The sequence below is a fragment of the Pygoscelis adeliae genome, unplaced genomic scaffold, assembly GCF_000699105.1.
Source record: "Pygoscelis adeliae isolate BGI_AS28 unplaced genomic scaffold, ASM69910v1 Scaffold4, whole genome shotgun sequence".
Taxonomy (NCBI): Eukaryota; Metazoa; Chordata; class Aves; order Sphenisciformes; family Spheniscidae; genus Pygoscelis; species Pygoscelis adeliae.
The window spans coordinates 5,358,223-5,376,444 of NW_008824986.1; the positions used below are offsets into that span (position 1 = coordinate 5,358,223).

Consider the following 18,222-nt stretch of genomic DNA (forward strand, 5'->3'; position numbering starts at 1 on the left):
TTGTGAAAGCACTGGGACCTCTAAAGAGGCTGGGACACAGGAGGCCACAAGCATGGAACCAGCTCCGTCAGTAGAAGAAACCATGGATAGTGTATTGAGACGATTAAAGGAGAAAAGACAACACTTTAACATTCCTGAGACTATTAAGGTATTAACAAGTATGGCTGTTTCTTTCAGAACTTTATCATCTGAGGCAGATATTAATTAGCGTGTAGCTGTCTCAGGGTATGCTGGTGGATGTGCATCCTGTGTCTTCTGGCACTGCGGTGCATTTTCTCTCTAACAAGATGGGACTTCTAGTGCAGTTTTCTGAAGTGACTTTTCTGTGAAGAGTAGCACAGAAAAAGAGGTGCAGAAAGGTTTTTCAAATAGTGCTAAGTGCTTTTTCCTCGGAGATGCATGTATAAAACTGTTTGCCAGGCACTGCTGAAACCTGCCTACTTGAGGTTGTGTGCACAGGAAGCGCATATTCCAGTGTATTGAAGATGGTGACAGCAAAAGCAGTCCTATCTTGAGCCCACAGAAACTGTGTGACTAAAAACGTTCCTGAAGTTATTTTGACAATAAAGGTCCCCTCTGACCTGAGAAATGCTGAAAGCCTCTGCCCAGTCGATAGCGCTGCGCTAAGATTACATGGATAGCACAACCATCCAGACTGTTTTGCCCTTCTCATCTTGTACGTTTACTTGTGCTGATATTGCCTCTGCTCTTCCACGTTCTCAATTACTCCTCTAAATTTAGGAGCAATATTCCATGAAACACGCTTGCTCGGCTGGGCAGTTTATTTTTGTTTTTAAACTAGTACCTATTTTAAAATTCTGCTGTACCTTCACACTACTGGCACATTATAGGGTCTGGATGAAGCTGTTGTTCTGCAATACATATTGTCCATAAAAATACTTTTGGGGGGGGCTATTTTTGCTGTCAAATGATATTGCTATTCCTGATTCTATATACAGCCAAGCAAGGCAATAAATTCTGTCCTCAAAGGTCCCTAAAATCTAAATGTTGACAGTAACATTTAGACTCTGGCTGATGAACAAAAAAGGGGGGGGGAGGGGGTAAGGAGGACAAGGAGGAGTGAAGAACAACTAAATGCTAAACAATCCGAGAACTAAGAAATTATTCTGTGTGGATTTCAGTAGCAGAAAGTACCCAGCACTGATAATTCTTAATTTTTTATTTTGTTTCTATTCTTGGTTCTTAAACAAGTAGTTACTGTATAAAATCTAGAACTGTGCATAATGATGCCGTGCTTCTGAGATCTTGAGCTCTGCATACATGACTGACTTTTTAATTGTTTCTTTTTATAAACTACTTTTTTTAAAACTTGAAATGGAAAAAGTGTTTCATAACCAGAACTCCTTTGTAAGAACAAAACCACGCTGTTCTGTGTATAGTCCTAAAATCCCAACAGTGCAGACTGTATGATAATATTTTCAGTTGTTAAATTTTTTTTTATTATGCAAGGAGTGAAATCAGATGACACCAAAACAGATGTCAGTGAGGAAATCCTGTCCAGAAAAACTCTCTTATAAGAGTAAGTTGGGTGTGGGTCTCTGTCCCACTCATTTTTTCGATTAATTGGACTTCTGATTTTCCAAAAGAGAACCTCCTAAATCTGTGCAATGGCAGTGCTGGCTTGAAATATTCTCACAGAGAATTCTGTAATGTAAATTAAATGTTTGCACAAGTTAATATTTTCAAAAAATTTTTAAAGATCTTATTTGTTTTCTTCTTGTATTCTTGTAGAGACAACTTGTGTTGAAAAAAATGTTTGTTAGCAAAGGTGTTTGATAATAGTTATATGAAACTGCTATAGAACAGAGGCTTGAAAAGGAATAACATGAAGTCAAATTGATCTATTTCAAAATGATATATTTTAGTAGATCTTTAAGTATAACATTAAAAATGATTGTTTTTTGATTATGAGTCATCCTGGACTTTTTGGGGAGAAGGAGGTTTATAGCACTGATGATGTGAAATGAATCAAGGATGTCTGCTGGTTACAGCAAAGATCAAAGGCTTCATTTCAGCTACGTGCAACTTTGGTGTTACTGTAGATTTTTTTTATGTGCAACATTTTATTTTTTATATAACATTGAGATCCTGTACCAGAATCTGAGCTAGATTAACAGTAAACTAATAGCAGCTAAATGTTTCTTTTTTCAAGATTTAGTTATTTTGGGCAAGGATAGTGTTTCCATAAAGGCCTGCCGAGTTCTCCCCTGAAGTTCTACTGTGGAAAGCCTCTAAGGCCCTGCTGAAATACAAATGAGAGAATGAGTGTCCTTAAGAGAGGTGCAGAGTAAAATCCTGAGCCACCCAGCGTGTCTAAAGAGGACAAACCACAAGATCTGAACATGAAATAGCAGAATGTGGTTTTCAGAACAAAACACCCCTCCCACAAAAAAGCCTGTGAGTAAAGTTATTGAATGAGAAGACTTAGAGAAAACTGGGATGGGCCTGTGAATGATTCAGTAACCCAAAAAAGAATGGCCACCTGTTATTATTTGTGTCACCAGCTCCTTGTGCTGGGAGCTGGTGATTTATTCAACAGTGCACCTCATTTTTAGGTACATGGCTTCAGAAGAAAAAGATTAAGACCATGAATGTAGGAATTCAGGAGCCAAAAGGCAAATAGACATAATTTGAATCATATTACGCAAAAACCCCACCAAATCCCCAAAACCCAAACCCAAATCCCAGCTCCCGACTTTTATACCAATCCGAGTGTTTAATGGCTGGGGATGTAATTGCTGCCTCAGTCACAGGGAGGAGGGGCAGCAGCCCTGCGGTGCTCAGCTGTGGTGCACCGGCAAACGCGGCCTTTCACGGTGGGGCTACAGTCAGACTTGGCCTGACCCTCAGCTGAAGTAAACTGGCATCGTTCTACAGACGTGTCATGTCACTTGTTGCCTTCCTTTAAAATTTTTCTTACTGTTTTCGTGTTAAATGCTGCTTTGTAATGAGCCACCGCGCATCCCCAGGTGGCAGGCTTATTAGGCCCTGGGAACCCGGACTCACGGCCTGCATGGAAACCAAGTGCTGCCTCAGACTGAAAGGCCTCAGCCAGGCCCAGTCCTCGCTATCCTATTGTCTGTCCTCAGAGGTTGTATTTTCTGTCTGGAAAACCAACAGTGAGCTTAAAAGGCAGAAGCATTCAGGGAACTTACTAGTGAGGAAGACAACTGTACACAATATTTTATGTGCCTTTGTCCCAAGTTATGAAAACCAAACTACTACCTTAGCTTTACATGTAGTCTCCTTTTTCTTTCTTCATATGCAACAAACAATTTTTGCCTTATATTTAGTTTGAAGATTTGCAGTCTGTCCCCCAAACCTTTTCTCAGACTGTTTATGTATCGGTCCTCTCATTACTGACCCGCTTCAGTTCATCTTTTCCTTGGCTATGAAGCAGTGTTTTTTATTTAATTAGCATTGAATTTCATGCTGCTGTACGCAGCCTACAGTCCTAAGATGTCTCAGACAATTCTGTAGTTTGTGACTCCACCTGCCTTCCCTGATTTTGAAATTATCAGCCATTTCGAACTGAGCCATCTTGAGATTGCTAATGAAATATGCCCAAATGCTAAACCCTCTTGAGATTTTCTCATGTGTAAAACCAGTACTAATGATCACTCCCTGTTTCCTCCTAACCATTCAGCTGCTCCAGGTTTAATAGTTTTTGAAAGAATTAACCTTGTATTAATTGCAGAACTAGCAATAAGTAAACCAATTAGCTACTTTATAATACTACTACATTCTAGTTAGCAGCTCTTCTCTTAACGTGAATGACAGATAATTTTGGAGTGATTAATTCGTGCAGACCTTTAAGGCAAAATGTGATTAGTGGTTCTGCATTGTTTTTGCATTTGGGCAGCAAACAAAAAAGGGTTTGCTCCTGCTAAAGTTAATAGCAAGGCAATCCTTTGATATTAGAAGAGCATTACTTCTTCAGGGCTTGATATATTTTCAAAAAGTAGAGGCTAATTATTAAAAATACTTCCCCGGAGAAGTTGTCACTAAAAAAACCTAGTCAACGACTTTCTGCAGAAAGGCACCCCGCTCCCCCTCCCCAAACTCCATCATTCTTCACATTACTTCATTGTGGTAGATGAGCTCTTCTCCAAACCTCCAAACACTTGGCCCTAATTCATACAGATCTGTCGTGATCTGGCAGAGACTGTGGAAAATTACATTAGCTTCACGTGCTCCTTGCTGTTCCGACCCAGATGAAAATATGCAAGTGTCAGGAGCAGATCTTCTTGGAAAGAGGGGGAAAGGGAGAGGAGGAGAAAAATATCAGTTAAATAGTTTGCTTTCTGCAGCAGACACCTGGACATATATTGGTGTATCACCAACACTGACAAATCGCATTGTTGAAAAATCAACATTCATCTTCCTGGTACCAGTGATTCATATTGTGATTTTTGAACAGAAATAAACTGCTAGTGTTAGGTGTTCAGCCCAGCAGAGCAAGAACCGTGACTGAGGAAGAAAGCCCACTTCCATTCCCATTGTTAGTAAAGGGCTGCACTTTCTGCAGCTTCCCCATAGCGGTTCTACAGCTGCATACCGTCTGGCCGCAGTTTCCTGCTGGCTGATCAGATTGTTCTTCCATTTCATTTTAGAGATAGCACCTTTTTCTAGTATGCTCAGCATGTATGGGGTGTTAACCATGGTATCACAATGATTGGATATTTAGGGATTTCATTGTGAATCTATCATCATTCCACTCCATAAATGTGTTGTGTTTGCACAGCTGAAGCTTTCTGTTCTTCATCCCTTACCAGTCAAGGCAAATCTATTTTTCTTGATGAATAATGAAAAAGTTGAGGAATATGTCCTCTCTGCATTTTTGCAAGTTTCTGAGTATTTTGTTTAGAACAGTTGTTGTTCTCATTTATTACAACTAAATCATATTTAACATATAATGGGGAATGCTATCTATGATTTATGAACTGATCTGGCAAATAGAAGTTAATACTGTCCAGATCTCATGAATTGATTTCTCCCTAGAATGGATGAAAAGAAGTATTTCTTTAGTTTTTCAGTTACAACAACTATTCATAAATGTTACCTAAACATTGGAAAATGTTCTAGGAAAGTACTGCACTGATATCTGTGGGACTCAATGCCAACACCTTCTACTCAGATGCTGCAGTCATCTTTTGTGAGCCCGCCTTTCCATGACCCATGAGAAATACGCCGTGCCCATGCAATTTGGCTGTGATATTCAAGCAAAAACCTCTGCTTGTTTAGACTTTCTGTCAACCGGTATTCCCAGAAAAATTTTTCAGATGCAGGCTCTGATCGAGTAACACACGAAGATTCTTGCCTTATTGACCAAGACCACAGTTTGTACCCTTGGAAACTTTCCAGATAAGGATGCAGTGTCCTGTCAATAGCCTAATACCACTTCCTGGCGTTAAGCTTGTTAAATCGCTTTCGTAGAATAGTGATTGTGAAAGAAATCAAGGCAATCAAGTATTAGATCTTTATATAATGACACGAAGAAAAATAAGATTCTAGCCTTTCAATACATTTTGATTTCTGCATCTTTCTCCAGAAGAGCGAGCACAAGTTCAGGCCACAAAGACTCCAGTCTGGCCAGACAAAGTAAATAATAGAGTGTATTTTCCACCAGTAAAGGCCTAACCTAACACCTGCTCTAATCAGTAGAAGTATCTCCTAGCTCTCATCAGCTTTGCATTAGGCCTTGAGAGGGTGACATGTACTTTGATTCACTTAAAACTTCAGTCATGTAAATTTGGACTCTGTTCTTGCTAAGTCAACGCCAAGTTCCCATTGACCTCAGTGTGGACAGGAACGGAATTCGTTATTAATGTTTATCTGGGGAGAACAGATTATTAAACAGACACCTACCTGTACCCTTGCCATGAAATCCTGACTCGTAATCTTAAAAATAACGTTTTTAAATAGGATATGACAAAAAAGCAAATGGCTTTGGAAAAAATCAATCTTCAGAAATGTCTACTATATTTTGAGAGTATTCATGGATGACCTGTAAGTATACCATGGAAAGACAGGTAAATTAAAAATTATCTAACTTCTCTAACAAGTATTTTCGGACTCATACATTAAATATATTTAGATTAATTTTACATGATTAACATTATTTTAGTTATTTCAAACTAATCTTCAGGTATAAATGTTATTACCTGATAATGATGAATTTGGTTTATATTTTTAAAAATAAAAGAAAAAGGCAAGTTTCTAGTGGCCCTGCATCTCTCTTCATGATTGGCAGTTGCAGGTTTTGATGATAAAGGTGAGGATTATATATCCACAGCAGACTTGGCTCATGCATACTGCAGCTGTGCTATGATGTATGAAAGGTCAGAATGCTTAGCAGCTGAGGAAGGTTTATAGGGCACCATCTGAGACATGAAATACAAAAATGACATGACTCGTCATCTGTGTTTTCCTTTATTTCACAGCAGCACTTAAAACTGTTAATTAAAATACTTTCAAGGGATATCATTGCTGAAGGTAGGTACAAAACAAAAAATGGCCACCATTGGCGAGATGACGATTTGAAAATTTGTCTATACACAGCTGAGGAATTCCTGTTTGCTGTCTATGTCTGTATTCTTATGACTGTCTCTGTTTCTGGCTAGTAATTGTGGTAGAGGAAAAGGGGAGCGGCACCAGCACATGTCCAAAAATACGCCAGCTCTTAAAATTATTATGATCTGAATCTGATCTTTCTGCTTCTTGGATAAAATCATTTTTGTCCATCTTCTTTGGGCTTGGAATGAGAACTGAGGGATGGACAGACTATATAGGAAGGGTATGAAGAAATTGTATTTCCTAAGGAGGAGAACAAAAGAGTTATTAGTGCTATATAGAGGTAAAAGAGACTTGAAGATTCAAAGATAGGAAAGAGAATAATAGGGCATGCTTTGTAGCATGGGGTTCAGTGAAGGCATTTCTTCTCAAGGTTGAAGCAGCTCTGTAACCAGCTAAGAAAGAGGATGCTAACTGCATAAGATCAGTGATACTAAGCAGCCATGAGGGAATCCTAGGTCTGCCAAACAGCTCTGAGTTCAGGCCGCAGAAAGCTCAGGGACAGTCAAGAATTTAAAGCAGGGAAATGGAAGTTAGGCAAGATTTTTACACCTTTTTTCGTTGTTGAAAATAAACAAGCAATCTGGAGGCACTCCACAGAGTTACAGTTGCATACTTAAATAATCATGTATCTTAGAGATGCAAATTTTAATCTTTGTATCTATATCAATGTATTTTCCTGAGGGGAAGGGGTCTGCATGCATCCTGGGCACTAAGAACAGCTGGAGAGTGAGGCCAGCAAGGCCCAAGCTCAGTGGCAAGCACAGGCGCTGCACCCAGTTCAGAGCTGGAGGGGCCCAGGAAGGAGAGATCTGCTGGGGAAGCTCACGCAGTTTGTAAAAGCCGGGAGGTGATGACTTGGAGAAGGCAAATCGGTGACTGCCCAGGCAGAGGCACTCCGGTGACACTAGCCAACAAAACAGGTGCCTCTCTGCTAGCAGAGGTGTCCCAGTGCAGAAAATGCATTTTCACAATATTTGAATGTTGACTGCCGAAGCCTCAAGATTCCTTACTTTAGATGTTTGAACTAGCAACCCATGACATGCCTTGTCATTTAACACATATCACACCCTAACATTATCAAAAGGTTCATTTGAATGGCGTGTACTGGGATTCCAAGAAAATAATAATAACTTTAGCCTATTATGCAAAAGCTTTGGTGGTCTGTTGTGGTCTTTTGGGTTTGGGTTTTTTTTTCTTCTTTTTGAGCAAATAGCAAAATTCAGTCCTAGACAATGTCATAGTTATTGTAGAAACCTCCTTTGGGAGTACAAAGAGTGAACCCATTAGAAAAAAATTATCAAGTTGCTGCATATTCAGAGTATTATGAATACAGCGGCCTTGAAACACAGTGGAGAGCACTGGTGACAACGTTTGCCCTGCTGATGTATAGTACGGATGAGCACCATCTTATTCAGACTTACCTGAGCAAAGTCAGGCAGAGAGGGCTCTGACTTGGTTTAAAACAGAAAACGATCTATTCTGGCTTGTTTGGCATTCCCGGAGCTCTTATGTGTTGCAACCAAATGGCACATGAAGACTGGGGCATAGAAGTGGGCTAGCTGGGATAGGCAAGCCCTGACATTCTGCAGTGAAGCACGCCTCTAGAAATAGTCCCGAACTACTCAATCAGCCAGACATATCCAGCGTCATCAACCTGCGTTTGTCTACTGCCACCCTTACTCCTGAAGACCAGGTGTTTGTCTGTTTCTGAGCAACTCTGGACTATTGTCCGTTCTGTGAGTCAGCCTGTGTCTCTTCAAACCTGCCGCGTGTTCACTCATCCGAGCGTGTGTAGCTGGGCTTCAATGCAGTAGCGCAGTTGCAGTGCCAAAAGACAGTGAAAGTGTACCCAGTGGGTGCTGCTAGGCATGTAAGTCGAGGAGCAGAGTCTGATGGTGGACTAGTTTGCAAATGACTCTATTTTGACATTTAATCACTGGGGAACATGGTGTTTTTCGGGTTTGGGTTTTTTTTTCCTTGTGGGATTTGGTCTTTTTTTCCTTAATATAGTAAGTCGGTCTACTGCACAGCTAGTTTCCGTAAGGTTTTATTTTTGTATTTACAACTATTTGTGGCTGGATCAGGCTCTTAATACCTGATCTAAAATAATGTTCTCCTCCAAATCAATGCTCCTAGTGCTCATAAAAGAGCAGGGGCAAACTAAATGAACAGACGGTTAATCCCGATTGTGGAAGGCAGTTCCAGGGAGGGATGCACAGAGCAATTCTGCACGGAGCCAGCTCACTCACTGAGGCTGTGAAGCTGTATTCTCGGTGCTCTCCATCCCACTCGGCTGCTGAGTATATTGGCCCAGGCAAACTGTCACATTACTGTAGCTAGTCTGTTGCCATTATTACAGTTAAGTAAGCGAGCTATCAATGCAATGCACAGTAGAAGCATATCTTAACTCTTACAACTCTATTAGCATCCTCAGAAACAGACAGACAATAGTTTACCCTCTGCCTGGGCGGTGTGGCTCAAGGAAGTGAGGAATCCGCATTGGGTATTTTCCATTAGAAAACAGATTGCCATTTTCCTTTTTAGAAATTGTATGGATTAAAATACAGTTCCCATGGAATATCTATGGAAGCAAAATACACATCAGGTTGTACTCTTCTAATATCTTTCTAGCTTTACAGGAGCAAATGAGAAACGTATTTATTTATTTATTTTTAATTTTGGAGGAGTATATTTTTTTATGATTTCTCTTTAGGTAACTAAGCAAGAAAAGAGTCTCATGAAACCTCTTTACGACAGATACAGAATTATCAAGAAACTTCTTGCAACTCCATCTTTGATCACAACAATTGTAAGTTGGAAAGAATTCATATCCATTGTCAAGAAAATGTACTAAATGCTGTGTTTGATTTGAACCTGTATGTCAGTTTGGCAGCAATAGAACTACTGATATTTCAAGAACCTGCTCATTGGTTAATACAGGGTGTTCATATTTCAAATAGAGCAAATGCTCTGTATAATTCAACTTCTAAGCATGCCAGAGGTGGTATGGCAGCAGTTTCTGAGGCCATCACTTCAAATGACTGGGTAAGACATCAGAGGCTGGCATTGGTTGTCTAACATGGCCAACATGCAACACAGAATGAAACCTATCTCTTTCCATGAAGCACTACACTGTCACTATATGTTATCTATATCATCTTCTGTATTTTGTTGACAATGCTTTTATCAATCATGTAGCACAAAAATATCATTTGTCATACTTTACTTAATAATGTATCAATGTAATGTACCAGTACTGGTCTCTCTGTGAGTAGAGGTAGTGGAATCTGGCTATTTGGAAGTTAATTAGCATGTCTCTATCAAAAATACTAATCATCTAATAGTAATTGGGGCTGGGTTGATTTTAAAAATTATGAATCATTGTCTTGTTAGATGACAGTGGAGCTTTAGATTTCTTTGAAAAATCTTTGTACACATGCACACAGATATTTTATTTAAAAATTTAGCTGAAGTTCCCTTGTGTTACTTCTTAGGAGCTTTGCTCCGTGGAGTTTTTATGTTTTAAGTCTTAGTTTCAAAAGCTCAACTTTTCTTCTGAGGATGAAGGAACGTGAGGAAGACAGCAACATCACTCTATTCTGGTAGTTAACATTTGTAGCTATAAAACTGTTGAATCTCTACCTCCAACTCGTTACAGTCAGAATTTCTGGACATAATACAAACAGTAGATGGTATATGAGGAGTACACGTTCCAGCAAGACTGCACTGCTTCCATAAATACAGAATGTTCTTTAAATCTTTGCTACTTATAAAGGCTTTTGAGTAGACAGAAATAAATTGCTGGCTGAAGATACTCAGAAGCAGGGCCAACTTCTGTCCTGCTTAGTCATGGTGGACAATACACAGTAACTCACTGGGCCTGACGAGACCTCTCGTGAACAGTCTCAGGTAGACCTAGGTAAAACTTTCAATATGTGTAATGTATTTCAGTGAATACATCCAGGAGGTTAGATCCCAATTGTTTATGTTGTTGTCCTATTAATTAGTATTGTAATGGAAATAACTGATTTAATAATGCTTTACACTTTACAAGCAGGAGGAGGAAGACTCAGATGAAGACCATTCTCAAAGCAGCCATGAGTTATCGTCCAGTCCAATATCTTGCCTCCCTGTTGATGAGTACCTGTGTTACTCTCAGGAGGAGAGTGAGCCTGCATATGTTTCACCTCTGGATGAAAAGAAAGTTTTCAGGCAAACAGCCTTGTCTATGTCCAATTTACATGAGGCAACAATGTAAGTTCTGTCTTTTTTATTCTGACTGTTTTAAAATATTTCACATAGACTTTGCAAATGAAACACGATCCATACTTATTGCATGGGAATATTCTATACCGAAGAAGTGTGTTTTCTTATTGGAGAAAAGAGGCAGAGGATAGTTGTTGTTTGGGCAGCATACCTGTGGTTTGAGTTATTTATTCAAACAACTTTGTGCCAAGTCCATGAAGAGAAAGGTGAAGGAATGTAAGCAGATAGGAGAAATAACTACGTATACAGAGTGGTAGCTACGACATAATGGCATAGTAAAGATACGCAGACCTATTGATAATTGCTGCAAAATTTTTAGATATCTAACTACTTATGTTCTTACAAAGCAGTCATAAAACAAAGCACAGTTCAGCCAAGCAGGATAGTCTGCTCCTGTGCGTGTGTGTACTGGGATTGACTGTGTGATGTAAAAATGCCAGAGACATGAGGCATATAAACAGCAACAGGTGAGCTGAGTGAAATATCACACAATACGTGGTCACATGGGAGGCCACTGAATACATGTAAAATCCATTTCTTCCTTGCGTAAGAATAGTTGTTAGTGTCTGGATGCCCGGAAAACTTAACATCACCCTCCTGCTCTCCATTATAAAGCCAAAATAAAGCCCTCCTCCTGATTTGTAGTTAAGAATTTCTGGTTGCATGAGACAACAAATCTCAAGATGCACATGGGCTGTTCTCACTCAACCCTGAAACTTGTTGAAGAATATGATTTCAGGAACAGATGTGTTCTCATAGCTTATGGGACGGTATCTTTTTCTTGTGTTTTGATTGGAAGCTCTTAGATGCATAAATGAAGTTGACTAGGCTCTACCAAAATTGAGAGTAAATTAAAAATGTCTTGGGTTTCTATGTAACTCAGCTGTGTATGCAATAGTTTGCTCAGAAACACTGTGAAGATATTTCTCTGCATTTTGTTATTATGTAAAAAAAAAAACAAAAAAACAACCAACTGCTTATGTCATAACGAAACCTTTCTCTGCTTAAAAACCTTATTCTTCAAATACCAGCTAAAACATGGCCTCCAAAAAATGTTGATTCTGGGTACCACTAGCATTTCCACTGCATCACAGTAATGTTTGTTAACAGCTGCTTTTAAGAGTAGGGCTTGGATGTTGACTTTATTAATTCAGTTACAGAAATGCAAAGTATTTCCTGTGAGATGCTGAGCCCTGTCAACTCCATTAATTCCACACAGAATTAAGACCGCTAGCGAGACTCAATCCTGAAAGCTTTTCCTCCCATATTGTCCATAAAGTCTCTGCCTTCACTTTATTAGAAGGGTGAGAATACTAGTAAAAGGGAAGGAGCGCAACTGTTTATCACGTGTGATGGTACAGCCAGTTATATCCGTAGTTGGAGGGATGTGGTGGAATGTCTCGGGGCACTGAGATCAGTGCCTGCCGTGGCCCATAGCAGCAGGCTGCTTATTACCCAAAGCCACGGCTTTTACAATACTTCCAAGCACATGGGGGTTTCATGTTCTTGTCTCTGTTTTACAGGCCCGTTCTGCTTGAACATCTCAGAGAAACAAGAGCAGATAAGAAAAGGCTTCGCAAAGCTCTCAGAGAGTTTGAGGAACAATTCTATAAACAGACAGGAAGGTAAATAACCAGCTCAACAAAAGCCCTCTCCTTCTGCCCTTTGGGCTCCTATGCAAACGTGTTTGTTTCTGCTAGGGTGGGTACTCTTAGGTGAGCAGGCGAAAGAAGCTGCAGCTAGGGACTGGAAGATACCATGGAGGTGTCTGGTCTCTGTGGAGATGTCCATCTCCCTGCTTAGCTCCTCCGGGATGCGGGCATGCCTGAGGACGGTCTGGATCTGGGGATCTTCCGGGCCGTGCCTCCAATGGGTATAAACCCTGCCTCGGCACAGGACCTTTCCTGAGCTGAAGGGAGGCTGCTAAAGAGTCCTTCCGAGGATGTAAATCTGCAGGGATTACACTTGGCAGTTGGGCCATTTTTAAAAGGCCAGATGTAAAAACAGAAGCCACTGTTTCTTTCACCCATAGATAAATACTGCCTACTTTTCACTCTTCGTTTATCCTCCTCCCTTCACTTAGCAAACTTGTTTGCTGAAAACCGCAGAGGATATGGGCATGTAGTATTCTGGTAATAGTTTTCAAAGCACTATGTAATAACTTCTCTGCATATTTGAGCATGAAGTAGTTATGCTTGCATAGCTGACAAGAAAGAAAATTACCTGGTATATGAAAATTCAGTATTCTAAATACTATTATTTCATTTCTATCTATTAGAGCTTTTTGGTCCTGTCAAATTATCTTTAGTCACCTACCGTTAGGAAAGAAAAACAATCCAACCCTATCCTCATTAGTTGTTGCAGAATTAATTTTAGAGGCTGTTTCTCTTCTTACTCATAAAAGTGATGGTACATTTATTTGCTTTTCATAGGAGTCCTCAAAAAGAAGATCGGGTGCCAATGGCCGAGGAATACTCCGAATACAAGCACACAAAAGCCAAGATCAGGCTCTTGGAGGTTCTCATCAGTAAGCATGATATTTCCAAAACGCTTTGAAGTGAATGCGATGCCATGATATTGTTCTCTAGCAAAAAAACAAGCAAACAAACAAGTAATGAAAAAGAAGTAATTTTACAGGTCTTGGTCTGCTGCACAATTATTTGACACGCTGAGATTTTTGATGCACTTTACCAATTATACTAGCTGGGATGAGAGAGGACAGCAATACACAAGAATATTAAGCACGGGTGAGTGGACTGTAGTATGTACTTTTTCCTTTTGAAAAAGCCCTGAAGTGCACTGTGAGAATGTTAGAAATTAGAAGGACACTGAAGTATTGTAGATCCTCAGTTTGACCTGCTCTTAGTTTTAAAAAGTGTGAGGAAATTCTCTCTAGGTTTTTAGTACATGATAATGTACCACACATTTCTTTCCAGAATTAACATGCACTATAATTAACTATTAATGTCGGTTCTCAGTGTGCCGATTCAGTAGATGAAAAGAAACATAAGCTTAAAACAAATGAAGGAAAAACTCATGAACGTACTCTATCTTTCAAGACAGAGTTGCCATTCAATTCTAGTAGCTTCAAAGAAAGGTGCATACAAAGAACCAGTGCCAGGATTTGGTCTAAAATTCTATGAGTAGAGCAAAGTGATGCTGCCTATGCAAAAAAAAAAAAAAAAAAAAAAGGACGGAACATGACTGCCAAATGGAACTATTGGTTTTTTTAGAAATAAGAGAACGTGTTTGGCAAAATGAACTAGATAGAGTTTACTGGGGAGAGAGAAAACAAATGTACTGACGGCTGTCCTTTTCACTATGGTTCACAGGACCGGGCTCACGGTACTTAAAATTCAGTAAATAGATCAACTACATGCTGATTTTTATTTCTGTATTAAACTTTGCACTTTATTTTGCCTGATGCTATAACATTTGCTTTTCTAACTACCAAAGCTCGTTTAGACGCATGCACTTTGTAAAATGTCGAAGTATTTCTTGTGTTATAAATTGCCACATATATATTAAAACAAGACTAGATTATTGCATTATGCTAAGATATTTTGGATAGATAAAGTACATGGTATATAATTGAGTGTCACAGTCATCTGATGAGGAACGCTAGACTTCTTGTTTACTAAATATAAGATTATAAAAAAAATATTTTTCCATTGGATTTATGCATCTTTCTTAACTTTCAGAGCAACACACTTTGAAATATTAAGGAGATTTTTTTCCCTATTTGTGATAGATCATCTGTGTGAAAAGTGGGCTATTAACAGAAGGCTTATCAGTGGGTTTTGTACTAGAAACGAAAAGCAGGGATTCTGGGAAGTACCTCGCCCAGACATAAAGGAAAGAAGAATTAAAAAAAAAAAAAAAAAAAAGGTGTGTGGGGGACTTGAGTTAAGTTGACTCATGTTTAGTGTTTTGCTTTAACTGTCATTTTGTACTGACCACATAGTATAAGCAACCTGTTTTCTATCTTGGTAAGAAGATTTTCATTTTATAAAGCCTATTATGTACCAACCATGTTTGTATTTGTATTGTATGTAATAGCTCGGCATGATTTTGAAGACGTACACATTTTCAAGTAGTTTGGAGGAAAAAGTATGAACACTAAAAAAGGAATTTTTTATTTCTCAGAGGTTTGTTGTTTCAGTGTACTGACTTAATAATTTATAACTTAACTTTTATGAATCAGAAATGGTCTCCTTCGTAAATCTGTTTTAATTAAAGTCATCTAGAGCAACAGGAACAGATACAGAGCTATTTAAAGTTTACAAACTACATCTTTGATAAGGGAAAATGATTTCATGACATATGTATACAATTGATATTAAAATGTAACCTATATATTCTATATGATTGTATAATATTTTATACAACAGTACAAATAAAATATTTTTCTATTATATTTATTATGTCGAGACACAGTTTCTGTTTTCAGTTAGCTAATATAAATAACATAAATAACACTGTCAAACAACACGTTGGAAGTGCTGACATTTCTAGGCTCTGAAATTTAAATCATGCTGCAATTACAACCTTTCATGCTGTTTGGAGTTATCCCAGTATTTGTTCAGTAGTTAAAATGAATGCATATTTAAACACCATTTACAAGCTGTTATTTTTATTTTGCTAAAGCAGTTTATATAGGATTTTGTTATGTTTGGCAAGAAACAGAAAACAATTTTTGCAGCATCTAGGTATAAGTGGTTGCCAGAAAGAAATCCAGGACTTCTAATCATTTAAAGCATCGGGGGAACAGAAGGGAAAGGGGGAGAGAAGAAATACTAAAAACGCTATCGGAGATTTTGGAGACTCGTGTTTGCTTTTGGTGACAGCGGCATGTGCATGCTTCTGACAAAAATGTCTGACTATGGAAATGGGCAACAGAGGTTTGAAGGCTCCTAAGTAACGAGGGAAGTTTTAACGTCCAACACTGATGTTGCAGGTCTTGCAGCTGGGATCTTTCTTTGCATTTGCAGTAGACAAGCTCATTAGTTGGTGACCAGTAATTTCTGCAACTGTGCCGAGGGAGAGATCCACAGGATCAGTGTAAATTACTTCCAAAATAACATCCTGGGCATGATGGTAAACCATAACACCGTCTTCTTCGTCGCAGGTTAGAAATTTATTATCTTTTATATTTAGTTGAGGGAGGCGCTGCTTACAGAATTCATCTCCTGGTGATCCAACGGGGGCGATAACGAGAATGACGTAGTGGTAGGCTGTGTACATGCAGTAGAAGTCTCCAAAGTACAAGTTAGTATTTGGGTTGAAGAGTTTTTCAGCTGCAATCTCAAACCTGTATCTTCCATAGGGTGAATCTTGTGGTGGCTTCCCGGTGTTAAACTCGGTGTTGCAGCTGAAGAAGATGCCTTCCAGCTTCCCACTGATCGGAGAGCCGTGGCTGCCACTGTTATCCTTAACAGAGGGCTGCATAGCATTCCCATGATGCTCTCTACAAACGAATGACTGGTATTGTTTATTTTGTAACACATGTTAAAGAAAAAGTGGAGAGTTAGGACATCATGCTGTTTGGTAACCATACTGAAGGGACACAAAGGAAAACCGTTATACTGAAAACTGTGGTTAGTGTCATGATCTTAGGACCAAGAAAATCAAGTGACGCCCGACTCAGAAAGAGCTAGAATAACTCCTGCTCAAGGGGAAAAACCTGCTTTTCCAGTCTGGCTTCTCTGTCAAGCTGTGAGCTGCGTGGGTATTATATGCAAGCAAAGAATAGCACAAACAAAAAAGCCCCCAAACCACCGATATCTTTAATTAGCTGATTTGTTCGGCCTTCCACTACAATTCTAACAATAAATGCATTTTAGTTTAATCTCATGTTGAAAATCTCTCTGCACCTGCAACCATGTGATACCAGAAAGGGAAACATTCCCTTTTATAAGTAAGTCCTGCAAAACACCAGATTTACTAGGCACCCTTAGAAAATGCCTTTATACACACTGACAGATTAAAAACACATGAGGCTGTGGGGCTGGAGAGTCTTACATCCCCTCTCGCTTTACTTTTATTCTTTTTTTTTTTTAAGGAGAGAGGAAACTAGCCAAGACAGACTGTTCTCTCTCTGTTTTTAACTTGCAACAGCTCCAGGTAAAAAGGTGCTGTGTGGGAGAAGGTTTTACTTGGTTAAAGCAGGAGGTAGCAGTCAAAGCAAACAAATTCAGTGTATACATACAAAACAGCTCTAAATCAACTCAGTAATTTCTCCAACTGCGATTTTTTCCTTATTTCTAATCTCCTCAGCAGCATATCTTAATTTGATGCTAAGATAAATTTCAAAAGTTTTATGGGCCGTTCAAATACTACATAGTTATTATCTCAAGCCCTATTTCACAAGACATTGATTGGGGTGGGGGAGTACAATTGGTATTTTATGACTGAAGCGATTACTAGGGAGAAAAAAATCAGCTTGAATAACCACCGTCTCTGCAACCCGAAAGGCCAGGCTTCTTGCAGTTCCATTTCTGTGGCAAGATACTGACATCCAGTGGCCAATTAGGCTAATTATAGGTCATTCTTCCCGGGGATCTGAGCTGCTTTATGGCGCTCCTAGCTGACGTAAGCGGCAGAGTGACATGAACACCATTTACAAGCTCACACTTCAAACCCTACATTTAGGGGTTGCTAAAGCTTGCTGCTTTAGCGCTGTGACAGTTGCTTGTTTGCCAATGTTACTAGAGCTACTCTGTAAGCTTTTCCAAGCTTGTTTACTAGTTATGACACCACAGAAGCCAGTGGCAGGCATGGTATGTCAAGGAATTTTTTCTAAAAGCAAGTACGTGGTTAGGGTTTTTAACATAACATTCAGAAGGGTGCATTGTGGAAGGACTAGCCCTTGTGACCATATTAGTACATTTCTGATCAGAAAAGGTGACCATCAGACAGTTATAGGTGTTCTAGCTTCACACTGACCTGGTAAAACACAGCTTTTTGCCTCTAACTCACTAATAGAAGGGAAAACAAACTAGTCTCTACTTGTATCAAACCAAGAACGGACATAACAGGAGGGAGGGGAAAAGATACAGTGCAATCAATTAGTCACATTTGGCAGAACAAGGCCAAAACCACAGCTATAAATGCACCTGGCAATTTTCAAAGCTCTATGAACACAAAGGCAGGTGCCCTATGATTACAAAGCTGAAAACAAAGCTATGAGAATCAGAACCACCAGAGGCATCTCCCTTCTGTGGTATCTAGTCCAGAATGGCAGCAGAGATTTATGAGGTCTTCAAAGAGCCTCAACAACTGCAATTCATTCTCTACCTCCGCTGAGTTTTGCAGCTTTGTCACCATGTGCAATAATTCTTCCAAAACAGAAAAGGGAAA

General features: G+C 39.3%; 2 protein-coding genes across 2 annotated transcripts in view; one reads left to right on the forward strand and one right to left on the reverse strand.

Moving 5' to 3' along the window:
• FAM13C (family with sequence similarity 13, member C) overlaps window positions 1–14,007 on the forward strand; it is a 55,983-nt gene extending 41,976 nt beyond the window's left edge. Inside the window, exons 9-12 of the mRNA XM_009325843.1 lie at window positions 9,311–9,406; window positions 10,652–10,851; window positions 12,387–12,488; window positions 13,296–14,007. Of these exons, the coding sequence (XP_009324118.1) occupies window positions 9,311–9,406; window positions 10,652–10,851; window positions 12,387–12,488; window positions 13,296–13,419 (522 nt within the window). The 3' untranslated portion in view covers window positions 13,420–14,007. The remainder of the gene's footprint in view (window positions 1–9,310; window positions 9,407–10,651; window positions 10,852–12,386; window positions 12,489–13,295) is intronic.
• Window positions 14,008–14,979: 972 nt separating this feature from the next.
• PHYHIPL (phytanoyl-CoA 2-hydroxylase interacting protein-like) overlaps window positions 14,980–18,222 on the reverse strand; it is a 36,882-nt gene continuing 33,639 nt past the window's right edge. The window contains exon 5 of the mRNA XM_009325844.1: window positions 14,980–16,330. Coding sequence (XP_009324119.1) covers window positions 15,796–16,330 — 535 coding nt within the window. The 3' untranslated portion in view covers window positions 14,980–15,795. The remainder of the gene's footprint in view (window positions 16,331–18,222) is intronic.